General features: G+C 39.3%; 1 protein-coding gene across 1 annotated transcript in view; it reads left to right on the forward strand.

Annotated features, from left to right (window-relative positions):
- The window catches only part of WDR52 (WD repeat domain 52), a 156,827-nt gene that overhangs the window by 85,432 nt on the left and 58,260 nt on the right, over positions 1–13,135 (forward strand). The window contains exons 21-23 of the mRNA XM_006902990.1: positions 3,472–3,602; positions 5,762–5,958; positions 12,170–12,344. Of these exons, the coding sequence (XP_006903052.1) occupies positions 3,472–3,602; positions 5,762–5,958; positions 12,170–12,344 (503 nt within the window). The remainder of the gene's footprint in view (positions 1–3,471; positions 3,603–5,761; positions 5,959–12,169; positions 12,345–13,135) is intronic.

A 13,135-nucleotide genomic window follows, 5' to 3' on the forward strand; every position in this document is an offset into this window, starting at 1 on the left:
GCAACAGTGTCAGCCTAGAGAGACTAAAGTGTGCTTGATTGAGGCCATGGTGTTTGCAATTACTTGCTATGCATCAGAGAGCTAGACAAGGACTAAAGATAACAGAAGAAGAATTAATGTATTTGCGTTGTGGTGCTGGAGAAGAGTATTGTACATACTCTTAACTGCCGAGAGGACAAATGGATCTGCCCTGGAGAGAGTGAAACCAAGTTGCTCCTTGGAGGCAAGGATTTTGATGCTCCATCTGACATACTTTGGGCATGGTGTCAGGAGGGATGAGACTTTGGAAAAGGACAACCTGCTAGGGAGGATGGAGGGACAGAGTAGAAAAAGAAGACCTTCTTGACACAGTAACTGTGGTAGTAGGGGTAGGTATGTTGGAAACTGTCGGACTGTCTTAAGATAGAACAGGGTTTAGAGGCTTCTGTGAGTTTCAGTCGACCCTGGTGGTGAATCCCCCTGCTTGCCCAAAGGCAGCTCCCCTCTACCTGTTTGAATCCACCAGCAGCTTTGAGGGAGGAAAATGAGCAGTATCCACCCATGTGATATACAGTCTCAGAAAACCCATTAGAGGGCCAGCTATGAGTTGAGTCTGGGTCATTAGTGATGAGAGAGAGATTTAGAGGATAGTGCCTGATTTACAAAGTTTTTAAAAGCAATTGCTGCAGAGGATCAAGAACTATAGTTTGCAATATGGATTGAAGCTCAGCATCAAAAAAAGAAGATTCGCACAGAGACTTGTACACCAATGTTCATAGCAGTGTTATTCACCACAGCAAGAACATGGAAACAGCCCAAATGCCCAACCACAATGGAATGGATTGAGACATTATGGTACATTCACATAAATACTCTTCAGTACTCAGGAGCAGTGATTTTGTAAATTGCCACCTAACATGGAAGGGACTGCAGAGCATTATGCTGAGTGAACTAACTCAGTCTCATCAGGACAGATACTGTATAAGACAATTATTGTAGAACAAGTATGAGGATCCGGGGAGGAGGGCCCTTAATCATAGGGTTGCACAGTTTGATGGGTGGAGGGAGGGATGGGTAAAGGAAAGGGGAAAGATCCAGTGTGAAAAACAATATATATGAACTTTATGAACTTTGTATGTAAACCAGTTGTTGTTGTTAAGTGCCGTGGAGTCGCAGGCAACTCATAGCGACCCTATGAAGGAGAGTCCTCGATGCTTGGGTGCCTTTCATCCTCTCTCCAGGTTCATAGGGTTTCCAGAGGCAAGCTATTATGGAAGTGGATGCCACTCCTCCTTCCAAGCTTGTTTCAATCAGGGAGCTCCACCCCACTCTCTGTCCGCATTGGGTAGCCAACCATTAACACATTTGACACATCAGTGTCACAGTGTTCAGCCTCACAGCAACCACAAGTGTCCGCTGGATGGCAACTTGTACACCAGGGCTATATGACCTAGAGGAATGTCTGAACAAAAATAATGAAAGACAGGCCCAAGGGCCACGGATTAAAAGTCAACCACCTTTGGCTTAGTAGCATCGCTTTCTGTCCACTGGGCCAGCTGATCTCTCTCTCGAAGTTGATATTATTTTTGTTTAGTGCCGTCAAGTCACAGGCGACTCATAGCAACCCTATGAAGGAGAGTCCTTGACGCTTAGGTACCTTTCATCCTCTCTCCAGGTTCATAGGGTTTCCAGAGGCAAGCTATTATGGAAGTAGATGCCACTCCTCCCTCCAAGCTTGTATAAACCAGTATAAAAACAAAATAAAAAACATTTAAAAAAAAACCAAAGGAAGATTCTCACCACTGGGGCAATTGGCAGCCTCATGATAGATGAAGAAGAGAGTGAGATTGTTAGCTTCCTTGGTTCCATGATCAACACTCTTGGCACCAGCAGTCAAGATGTCAAAAGACAAATTGCATTAGGAAAATCTGCTGTCAGGGACCTCTCCAGAGTTATGAAGAGCAAGGATGTCAGTCCAGAGACGAAGATTTCCCTGATCCAGGCCATGGTCTTTGCAATTACTTGCTATATAACATCAGAGAGCTGAGATGACAGCTTGTCAAAGATGACAGAATCGATGCCTTTGCATTGTGCTGGAGATTTTTAACATATTATGGACTGCCAAGAAAACTAACAGGGTTAAACCTAGAGAGGATGAAACAAAACTTCTCCTTGGAGGCAAGGATTTTGAGAATCCTTCTCACATACTTTGAGCATGTAGCCAGGAGGGACCAGTTGTTGGAGAAGGATATCATGCTTGGAAATGTCAAGGAGCAGTGCAAAAAAGGAAGATACCAGATGAGAGGGATTGACACAATAATTGGGGTACTAAGGGTAGGTGTGTCAGAGATAGTGAGAATGGCTTAGGATAGAGCAGGGTTCAGCGCTAATATGAAAAGTGTCTTGGGCAGAGGAGGTGGGCAGGGAGAAAAGTGCAACAATGAATGACTGGAAATCCTAAGTCTCTGTAAACTTTCATTAAAGTTAATAAATTTTTAAAAAATGCAAAAAAAAGAAGTGTCGCTATGAATCATAGTTGACTCAATAACACAACAACAACAACAACAACAATTTTTAGTAATATTTTACTTTTGTAACTTATGGAGAAGCCCAACATCTTTGTCTACTTAATTTTGCCCCATTTTGTGTTTCTTCCTAAATGGAATTACAGTTAAGAGTCTAATCAAATAAAAATTGATACTTTATTGTCCTACATATTCCCTGGACTGACCAGTCCTGTAATTCTAGAAGCACATGACCAATTTAATGTGAAAAATGCCCTGGTTGGAAGATATTTATGCTATTTTTCTAAGAAAAAGCATACCACTTTCAGAGTATGGATGAAATGATTTAAAGTAATTGAGGCAAACTTATAGGCTGAGCATTTTAGGCATACCATTACTTAAAATAGACTTACTGCTGAGAAGAATAATTGCTAACAATCCAGTGTGAATGAAGTCTCTGATATTTTTACAGGGTTTAGGGTAAGGAACATGAAGTCACTAAGTATCTCTGTAGAGGAAAGCTAACTCCTTGGTGAATGATGTTCAACTAGACTTTTGTGATAACAAGAAGATTCCAAAGCCTCTCTTGGGTGGGGTCTTCTGGGAGGGGATCTTCAGCTCAATTATCAACTACTTGAACTTCCACTCTGGCCCAGTAGGTTATGTAATCGTAGTTGCTTTAGTGTAGTAAAATTTTTTAATTTTAACTTTTTATACTCTCCAATTACTCTATCAACACTCTTTTTCTTTTGGAAAATCTCTTATTATGTGACTTTAATTGCATTATTATTAATTGTTTTTCAGAACTTGTGGAAGTAAGCATGTTCATTCTTTTCTAGAATGGGAAGAGTAATATTTGGGAGTTATGATTCACCATAAAATTAAGGATAAAATAAAAATCTTTATCTACATATGAAACAAAGTCTACATTGCCCAACAAAGTCTAAAGGGTCCATTTTTATGAGTAAATCTTTGACTTTTTCTGCAGGACTTTAATCTAGATTCCAAAATTCGAGTTGAGATTAACCGGAAAACAGCTTACAAAATTCAGCAAACAGAAAAAGAATTAGCTTGGGAAAAAGAGAAGTGTAATCTTGGCCTAATGAAGATACAGAAAAGGTAGGAAAGATCTGTACTTCCTGTAAGCTACACTGTTTGAAGACATATTTGAAGAAAGCAGAGAGAGTCCAGAGAGAAGTGAAATAAAATGTATCCTGAAAGGCATGCTGTTTGACTGCACCAGCTGCTGTGCTGGACAAAGATGGACAGTCTCCTCCCGTGCTATTTATTTACTGCTTCTGAAAACCCACTGGAGGCTCAACAATGGGTTGATTTTGACTCAAAGGCAATGGGTTGAGTTGCACCCACTGGCTCTTGAAATCTCCAGAAACACCCTGACTGCTGCTGCTGGCGTCCTCTTGTGCTTCATGCTCCTTCCATTTTTTAAAAGAAATTTTATTATAATTAATTTTAATGAAAATTTACAGAGATTTTGGATTTCCATTCATTCATTGTTGCACTTTTCTCCCTGCCCACCCCTCCCCTCCAGTTCGTTCGTTCTCTCTGAAAAGTAAAAGAAAAATCTTTCATTGTTATACAATCCCTCCCCCCAAGACCACTCCACTATGCAGCCTTCATTGTGGACTCCTGTCATGACAATATACCCAATCATATATCCCTTTTAAACAGCTCTCTCTCTTCTGTTTTAATGCAGTATACTTAGTTTATCCTATGATTTTCAGTCTCCCCCCAACCCTGATATCAGTCCCGTTTTACAACAGTGGCGCTATGCAGTATTTGTCTTTTAGTGTCTGAGATAGTTCACTAAGCATAATGTCCTCCAGGGTCATCCGTTTTGAATAATATTGCATGAGTTCCTTGTTTTTCAATGCAGCATAGTATTCCATCGTGTGAATATACCACAGCTTCTCTATCCATTCGTTTGTTGATGGGCACTTAGTTTGTGTCCCACTCTTTGCTATTGTGAACAAAGCCGCAATAAACATGGATTGGGTGTCAGTTATGGTTTCTTTGGGGTATATTCCAAATAGTGGAATTGCTGTGTCAAATGGTATTTCTATTTCCAACTTTTTGAGAAAGTGCCATACTGCCTTCCATAGTGGCTGCACCATTTTACACTCCTACTAACAGTGAATAAGGTTTCCAGTTTCTCCACAACTTTGCCAGAATTAGTTGTTTGCTGTTCTATTTTGCTATTCTTACTTGGGTGAGATGATATTTCATAGTTGCTTTGATTTGCATCTCTCTTAGAGCTAGGGATTTTGAACATTTCTTCATGTGTTTGTTCACCATCTGAATGTCTTCTTTGGTGAAGTGTCTGTTCATATCCTGTGCCCATTTTCAATTGGGTTGTTTACCTTTATCTTGTTTTTGTGCTTGAGTACTTTATATAAGTTCTAGATAGAAATCCCTTATCTGACATGTAATTACCAAATACCTTTTCCCAGTCTGTGGCTTCCATTTTTAATATTTTGGAGAAGTTTCTGGATGTGCATAGGGATTTGAGTCATCTATTCATCCATTCATCCATTTTATCCTTTCCTGGTTGGAGATTCATACTCTTTCCTTGTATAAATCTAGGAAATGTGTATCGCTATTAACTTTTTGTACATACCAAGTTATAAAATACATACTTATTCCCAGTTTTGGTAAATTATTTATTTTGTGTCACATGAATACATAGTCACAGATATATAAAAAAAAATGAAATGTGTAATAGAGCCAAAGAGCATATAATAGAATAAAAGAGAACAGCTTCCTGTCCTGTCACTCTCCAGCACCAATAGGAAGGTATCTTCCAAGAGGAAAATACCTTCTTTTAAAAAATTTCCCCCGATATAATTCCCATGTCAGGGGGCCCTGGTGGCCTAGTAATAAGGAGTTCTACTGCCAACCTGAAGCCATATGGTTCGAATCCTGCTCTGTGGGAGAAAGATGAACAGTCCCCTCCTATGTGATTACCTGTATCCGAAAACCTGCTGGCTGGTTAGTTATGAGTTGATTTTAACTTGACAGTACATAACAACAAACATAACAATATTGTAATGAACCCAGCTGCCACTGCATGGTAATGATAGAAAGAATACTGCCCATATACAGCATATATGTGTACAACATGCTATATTATATATTTGTAAGTTTTGCCTAAGATACCATAACAAGATTATTTAAAAGATTAATTATATTGTACTTTTATTACGTAGAAGTAATCTGAAGATTTAAATGATAAACATTGCACATATTTTCTTTTTTTGCAGATTTCGTGATTCATTGGAAAGTGACGCTGTTGTGGTCCATGCCATACAAACTAGCCACAAGATAGCCTCCTATAGGCTTGTGAAGCCCTCTAAGTATTTCAAGTCCAAACGGTCAAGCCAGTCAGAAAGACGACCTAGCAAACTAGAGAGGCTTGAAAAAGAGGGAGCTGGACAAAGGGATAGCCAGAAAGATACAGGTAACCTAGATAATACCTGTTACTTACTGCTGTCAAATGGATTCCAACTCCTAGCAACCTGTGTAGGACAGACTAGAACTGCACCTTACAGCTGCCCAGGCTGCAGGTCTTTACAGGTGCAGACTTCCTCATCTTTCCTCCACAGAGCGGCTGGTGGGTTCAAGATGCCAACCTTTTGGTTAATAGCCAAGCGCTTAACCCCTGTGCCACCAGAGCTCCTTAGCCTAAATGCTTATTTAACTTTTCTTATACATATGTACTCATTCCTTACTTACCAGCATGGTTGGGTTCCAAAAACCATGTTGTTACGTGAAAATGATTAGTCCAAGGCTGACTCATATTAGGATTTCAGAACTGACTTGTCTTTTGTTGTGTTAAGAACCTCTGAGTTATCTTTGGTAGTTTGAGCTCAAGCACTTATCCTCCTTCCTTCCATGTTGGTCATCTTTGGAAAAAATCAAGAGAGAAAGGGTCTGAGGAATTACTGGGAATGAGAGGTTGTGTTTCCCCAGCAAACACTCCATGATAGCTGTGTTTCTTTGATACACTGTTGAAGAAAACCTACCCAGGTCTTGAGAGTGAATGTAGGGGGAATATCAAATGCTGCTATTTCTTACTTCCCTCTTCCAACCTATCCTTAATTTGTTTATTTCCCAGATAATAGTTTCTTGCCACTATTTCTTCCCAGTTTCCCAGGCCCCACTCCAGATGAGGGGCTAGAACAGTTCATTTCAAACTGTTTACCAAGAGCATGTGCCTTAAAAAGAATGAAGGACCCAAGAATAATCCAAGGCAAACCAAATCCACTTCGTAGAGTGAATTCTGATTCATGTTGTTATTAGGTGCTATCGAGTCATCTATGAATAATAGACTGAAGGCCTGCCGTGTCCTCTGCCATCATCATCATCATCATCTCTGCCATGCTCTACCCCCTTTTTTTGCAGTCACTTTGTCTTGTTGAGTGTCTGTCTTCCTTTTTATTGCTTGCTTCTACTTTTTATCATATATTGTCAAGTTCATAATGATCCTATAAAACATGGCAGAACTTCTCCACAGGGTTGGGGTTTTTTTCTCCCCACAGGGTTTTTAAGGCTAAATCTTTGCGGAAGGAGACTGCCTTATTTTTCTCTCATAGAATCGCTGATGGGTTCAAATGGCTAACCTTTCATTTCACAGCTGAGCACTTGAACTGCTATGCACTCAGAGCTGAGTGTACTAGGATGAAAATAGGATCTCTAATACCCTTAAGGCAGGAGAAGGATGGACAGTCTCCTTCCGTGCAATTCACTGCCTCTGAGGACGCACTGGAGGGTCAGCTATGGGTAGGTTCCAACTTGATGGCACACAATAACACTCCCCTTAGTACTGCCTACTGGGTGACTGGAGATGAATAGGAGAAGAATAAGAATTCTGGAAATGGTTTAGAAGGTTCAGTAAAGAATAAAGGGTCTTGTAGCCAGTGTACTGATCAAGTCTAAGCTGATAGCTATGTTAACTCCAGTTCATCTTCTTTGTTAAAGAGACATTTTTAGGGAATGAATTTTTAAGCCATTTTCACAACAGTAAAGCTTTCCACAATCTGTCCCTCATGTATACCAACAATATTGGCTACTTACAGTATAGGACATGAATATTTTAGGCTCTGATCCTCTTTGCTGCTTCCTAATTATGCCTAATATTTCCACATCCAGAGCTCTGCGGGCCTAGTGATAAGAAGCTGCGCTGTAATCCCAAAACACGCAGTTTGAATCCTTGAGCTGCTCCAAGGGAGAAGGATAAACTAATCCCCTCTCGTGCTATTTATAGGCTCTGAAAACGCTCTGGAGGGTCAGCTACGGGTCATTTCCAACTTGATGACACACAGCAACTACCTCCACACCAGGCTTCTACTGTAATGATCACTTCATTCACCCCTTTCCTTTCCTTTCTGAATGCTACTTGTTCTTAGTGACCTAGCTCAAGCTTTGTTATGAAGCATTCCCTAATCACTGTGGTCAAATTAAACTTTTCCTTTTCTATGTCAGTGTATATTTTATAAGTATAGTTTTGAAGCAGGAATGGCATCCACTTTGTAAACAACATGCCTCTGGAAACTCTATGAACTTTAAGAAATGATGGTAGTTAAAGCATTCATGTCTCTTGTTCATAGGGTCGCTATGAGTTGTGCTTGATTCAACAGCAATAAACAACAACAATAACATCCTGTAATATATTTACTCATGTCAGGAAATCAAAAGACAAATTGCATTAGGTATATCTGTTGTCAGGGACTTCTCAAGAGTGCTGAGAAGCATTAAGGTGCACCTCATCCAGGCCATGGTCTTCCCAGTTACCTGCTATGCATCAGAGAGCTGGACAGTGATTAAGGATGGCAGAAGAAAAATTGATGCCTTTGAGTTGTAGTGCTGAAGAAGAATCTTGAACATAGTGTGGACCACCAAGAAAGAAAATAGGTCTGTCTTGGAGGGTGAAACCAAGTTTCTCCTCAGAGGCTAGGATTTTGAAGCTCTGTCTCAAATATTTTGGGCCAGGAGGGACTAATCTTTGTAGAAGGACAACCTGCCCAGACGGGTGGAGAGACAGCACAGGAGAGGAAGACCCTGGGTGAAATGGATTGACACTGTAACTAGGGCAATGAGGGCAGGTATGTCAGAGTGAGTGAGACTGGCTCAGGACAAGGCAGGCTTCAGAGCTGTTGTCCATATAGTCACTAGGAAGCTCAGGTGACTCAACAGCACATAACAACAACATGGATAAGTTCAAATTGAGGCCGAAGAAAATTAAAACAAGTCCATATGATCCAAAATATGAATTTGAGTATATCCTACCTGAATTAAAGAAAGTTATGCTACCAAGCCCAAGATGGGTGATTTTAATTGTGACCCTCAGGCTTGGTTTAAATTGGTTTTTTTGTCAAACATTCTTCTAAGGTGGTATAGCACTGTTCTGTGCATTACTGTACAGAGGTAACTCGTGATTGCTGTGATGCTAAACACTGTGACATTGATGTGCCAAATGTGATAACGGTTACTCATGGTGGACAGTGTTTGGTGGAGCTCCCCAGTTAAAACAAGCTTGGAAGCAGGAGTGGCATCCACTTCTGAAATGTCTTGCCTCTGGAAACTGTATAAACAGTGCTCAGGTCTTTTCATTCTTAGGGTTTCTATGAGTTGTCTACGACTCCACGGCACCTAACAACAACAACAGTAGATAATATTTGAGGCATTGAACACCAGTGGTCAAAGGCCATATGTGTTGTTGGAAAACATCAAGGATATCATCTGTGAAGAGAGCAAAAGGTCATTACAAAGACACAGGAGAAAGTAAAAACCAAAATGGATGTCAGAAGAGACCCTGAAAATTGCACTAGAGCACCGAGAAGCTGAAACAAAGGGAAAAGATGCAGAAGCAAAAGAACTGAAGAGATTACTTCAAAGGACAGTTTATGAAGATAAAGCAAGGTATTATAATGGAATATGCAGAGAGCCGAGGTCAGAGAATAAAAAGGGAAGAACTCGTACAACATTTCTCAATCTGGAAGAACTGGAAACTAAATTCAATCCTTGAATTATATTACATAGAGATTCTATGAGGAAAGTCTTGAATGATCCGAGGAATCATCAAATAAGATGGAGGGGATATACAGAGATGTTGTTGTTAGGAGCCATTGAGTATAACTCATTAGTAATCTATGAACAAAAAATCTGAGGCCAGTTCTGTCCTACAAGTGCCATCCTCACTCTTCCAGACACACAAGAGCCCATTGTAGCAGTCACTGTGTCAGTCCACATGGTTGAGGGCCCTCTTCATCTTCACTGACCCTCCACCCTTCGCAACTTCATGCCACTCTCCAAGGAGTAGCCCCTCCTAGCAATATGCCCAACATTTATGAGGCAAAGTGTCATCATCCTTACCTCCAACGAGCACTCCAGCTACACCATCTCCAAGACATATCTGTTCATTCTCTTGACTGTCCATGGCATGTTCAGTGCTCTTCTCCAACACCATAGCTCAAAGGTGTCAATTCTTTTTCTGTCATTCTTATTCATTGTCTGGGTCTCGGATGCATAGCTTGTAATCAGAAAAGCTATGGCCTGAATCAGATGCACCTTAGTCCTCAAACTGACATAATCTTCAATTATTTGGAAAGGTCCCTAACTGCAGATTTTCCCAGTGCAGTGTGTCTCCTTATTTCCTGATTGCTCTCACCGAGCATGTTAATTGTGGATCCAAGCAAAATGTCATACTGTTACTGTACCAAAATAACTCATTGATATTGAAATATTTCAGAAAGTACCATATGATCCAGAGCCAAAGATAATGGAAAATGCTCAAGCTACACTGAAGGCATTGACAATCAATAAGGCCCCAGGAATCTATGTGATACCAATTAACATGTTTCAAGTAGTAGATGTAGCTCTGGAAATACTCACCAGACTATACTAGAAAATTCTGAAGATAGCTGCCTGGCTGACTAACTGGAGGAAATTCATATTTGTTCCTGTTCCCAAAACAAATGACCCCAAAGAATGTGGAAATTATTGAACAGTGTTGTTAATATCCTATATAAGCCAAATACTTCTGAAGATCATCAAGAAATGGCTAGACCAGTACATTGAGAGAACTGCCAGAAATTAAAATTGGGTTTAGAAAAGGCAGTGGCATGAGGGATATCATTACAGATGTCAGATGGAAACTTGCTGAAAGCAAAGAATACCAGAAGAATGTCTATTTGTACTTTTTTTGACTGTGCTAAGGCATTTGACTGCATGGATCATAACAAACTATGGCTAACTTTGAGAAGAATGGTAATCCCAGAGCACTTAATTATGCTCATGTGAAAACTATTACCTAGACCAAGGAGGCTGTTGTATGAATAGAGCAAAAGAACACTGCTTAGCTTCAAATTAAGAAAGGTGTGCGTCAGAGTTGTATCTTTTCTCCATGCATTTTTTTTATTTGTACACTAAGCAAATCATTAGAGAAGCTGAATTCTATAAAAAAGAATGTGGCATAAGGATCATAGAAAGACTCAACAACAGTTGACATTATGCAGATGACACAACCTTGCTTGCTCAGAGTGAGGAAGTCTTGAAGCACTTGTAGATAAAAAACTATAGCCAGCAATATAAATTACATCTCAACATCAAGAAAAGAAAAGTTCTTGTCATGGGGCTGATAAGCAACACCATGATAGCTAGAGAACAGGTAGAAATTGTCAACAATTTAATCTTACTTGGATCCACAAACAGTTGTACCCTTGTACCAGCAATCAGGAGATCTGGAGACATATTGCATTGGAAAGCCTATTTCCAAGTTACCCCTCTAAATTATTGAGGAGCATTGATGTAATGTGAAGATAGAGACATATTGTATTGGAAAGTCTGTCTCCAAGTTACCCTTCTAAATTATTGAGGAGCATTGATGTTACTTTGAATACTATGGTGTGCCTGATTCAGGCCGTGGTCCTTTTTTGCTGTTATCATAAATAATTAAGTGTGTATGTAAATTGCATCCTTATGTTTTTCTGGATAGTTTCAACATGATAAAGTCATTTCCCTGGATAAGTAGATAGAACTTTAAATTATAGGGAGCTATGGGGGTTTACTGGTTAACTAGTTGTACTGCCAAGAACAAAGGCAGATGATTTGAAGCCTAGTCTTCTGTGCAGTTTACAGCATCTGAAAACCTAGTAGAGGGTCAGCTGTGAGTCAGTTCTTAGCAGATGACAGTGAATTGAGTTGTTGAATTTTACATTTCTTACTCTTGTTTACTGGGCCACATAGCAATTGAGTTTCTACATACTGCCTCAGATTCCATTGTCAAATAGAACTCAACTTGCTTCCCTTTCTCCCACTATGAAATCATAAACACCCCAGATTACTAATATCTGCTGCTTATCCACCATTACTTATCTTGTTCTCTAATTATATATATAAAATTATCTAATAAATTATTTTATATACCTATTCTATCCCAGTAATTTTTATAAGGTCCTTACAGGCAATAATTGTAACTTGAGCTCTTTATGTTGGCATCCTACAGAATTTATTTCTAGGTTTAATTCATAGTAATTGCTCAATAAAGACTTTGATTTACAGATTGTGTTCTCCAGAGCTTTATTAGTATGTCAAGTTAAAATAATGACTAACTCAACTTTTTTTGTCTCAAAATATTGGGGAATAAAACCAGATATTAATGTTCTGAACAGATGCCATTGTTAGCACGCATGAAGAATCAATCATAGAAAAAGGGAAGAAATTTCGACCTAGAACCCTAAGTGAAATTATGGTTCGAAATCAAATTGAGAAGACCAAAAAGATTATAGTAAAAGCAGAAAAAGCCCAACAAAAGATCCTGCAGCGGAAAAAAGAATGGGAGGAACTGTGAGTTTTATTACATTTTTGTTTGGTTTTACCTATGTTCTTATATTTTAATTTGTGTGTTATGAAAGATATTTTTTAAATTCTTTATATTACTTGGCATTGTTAATATTTAAAACATGAAAGAAGTAATAGAGGTGGAGATTAAAAATGGGTGCACTGAATCTTCCATGGTGATGCATCTTTTAGTGGCTTTTTTGGGGGTTCTAATTGTAATAATCCTTGCATTTCAGATCCAGACATTTCATTTTCTTAGCACACTCTATAGAGTGTTGATTTTTTAAAAAATTTTATTAGTTTTAATGAACATTTACAGAGATTTTGGATTTCCATTCATTCATTCATTGTTGCACTTTTCTCCCTGCCCACCCCTCCTCCCCAGTTCGCTCCTCTCTTTGAAAAGTAAAAGAAAAATTCCTTCATTGGTATACAATCCCCTTGTCCCCCAAGTACACTTCACTATGCAACCTTAATTCTGGAATCTTGTGATAACCACAATACTCCATCATATATTGCTCTTAAACTGTACTCTCCCTCATCTGCTTCAGTGCAGGTTTTTATAAGTTGTAAATCTAACAGGAGGAGACTGCCCATCTTTCTCCCTCAAAGCAACTGATAGATTAAAACTGTTAAGAGTGTTGATTTTTTTTTCTTTTCTTTCTAATTTTTTGTTTTAACTGGAACCCTTATTCACTGTTGGTGGGAGTGTGAAATGGTGCAACCACTGTGGAAGGCTGTATGGCGCTTTCTCAAAAAGTTGCAAATAGAGATACTGTTTGACCCAGCAATTCCAC

Source organism: Elephantulus edwardii, unplaced genomic scaffold (genome assembly GCF_000299155.1).
Source record: "Elephantulus edwardii isolate Elephantulus edwardi_28Jun2011 unplaced genomic scaffold, EleEdw1.0 scaffold00489, whole genome shotgun sequence".
NCBI lineage: Eukaryota > Metazoa > Chordata > Mammalia > Macroscelidea > Macroscelididae > Elephantulus > Elephantulus edwardii.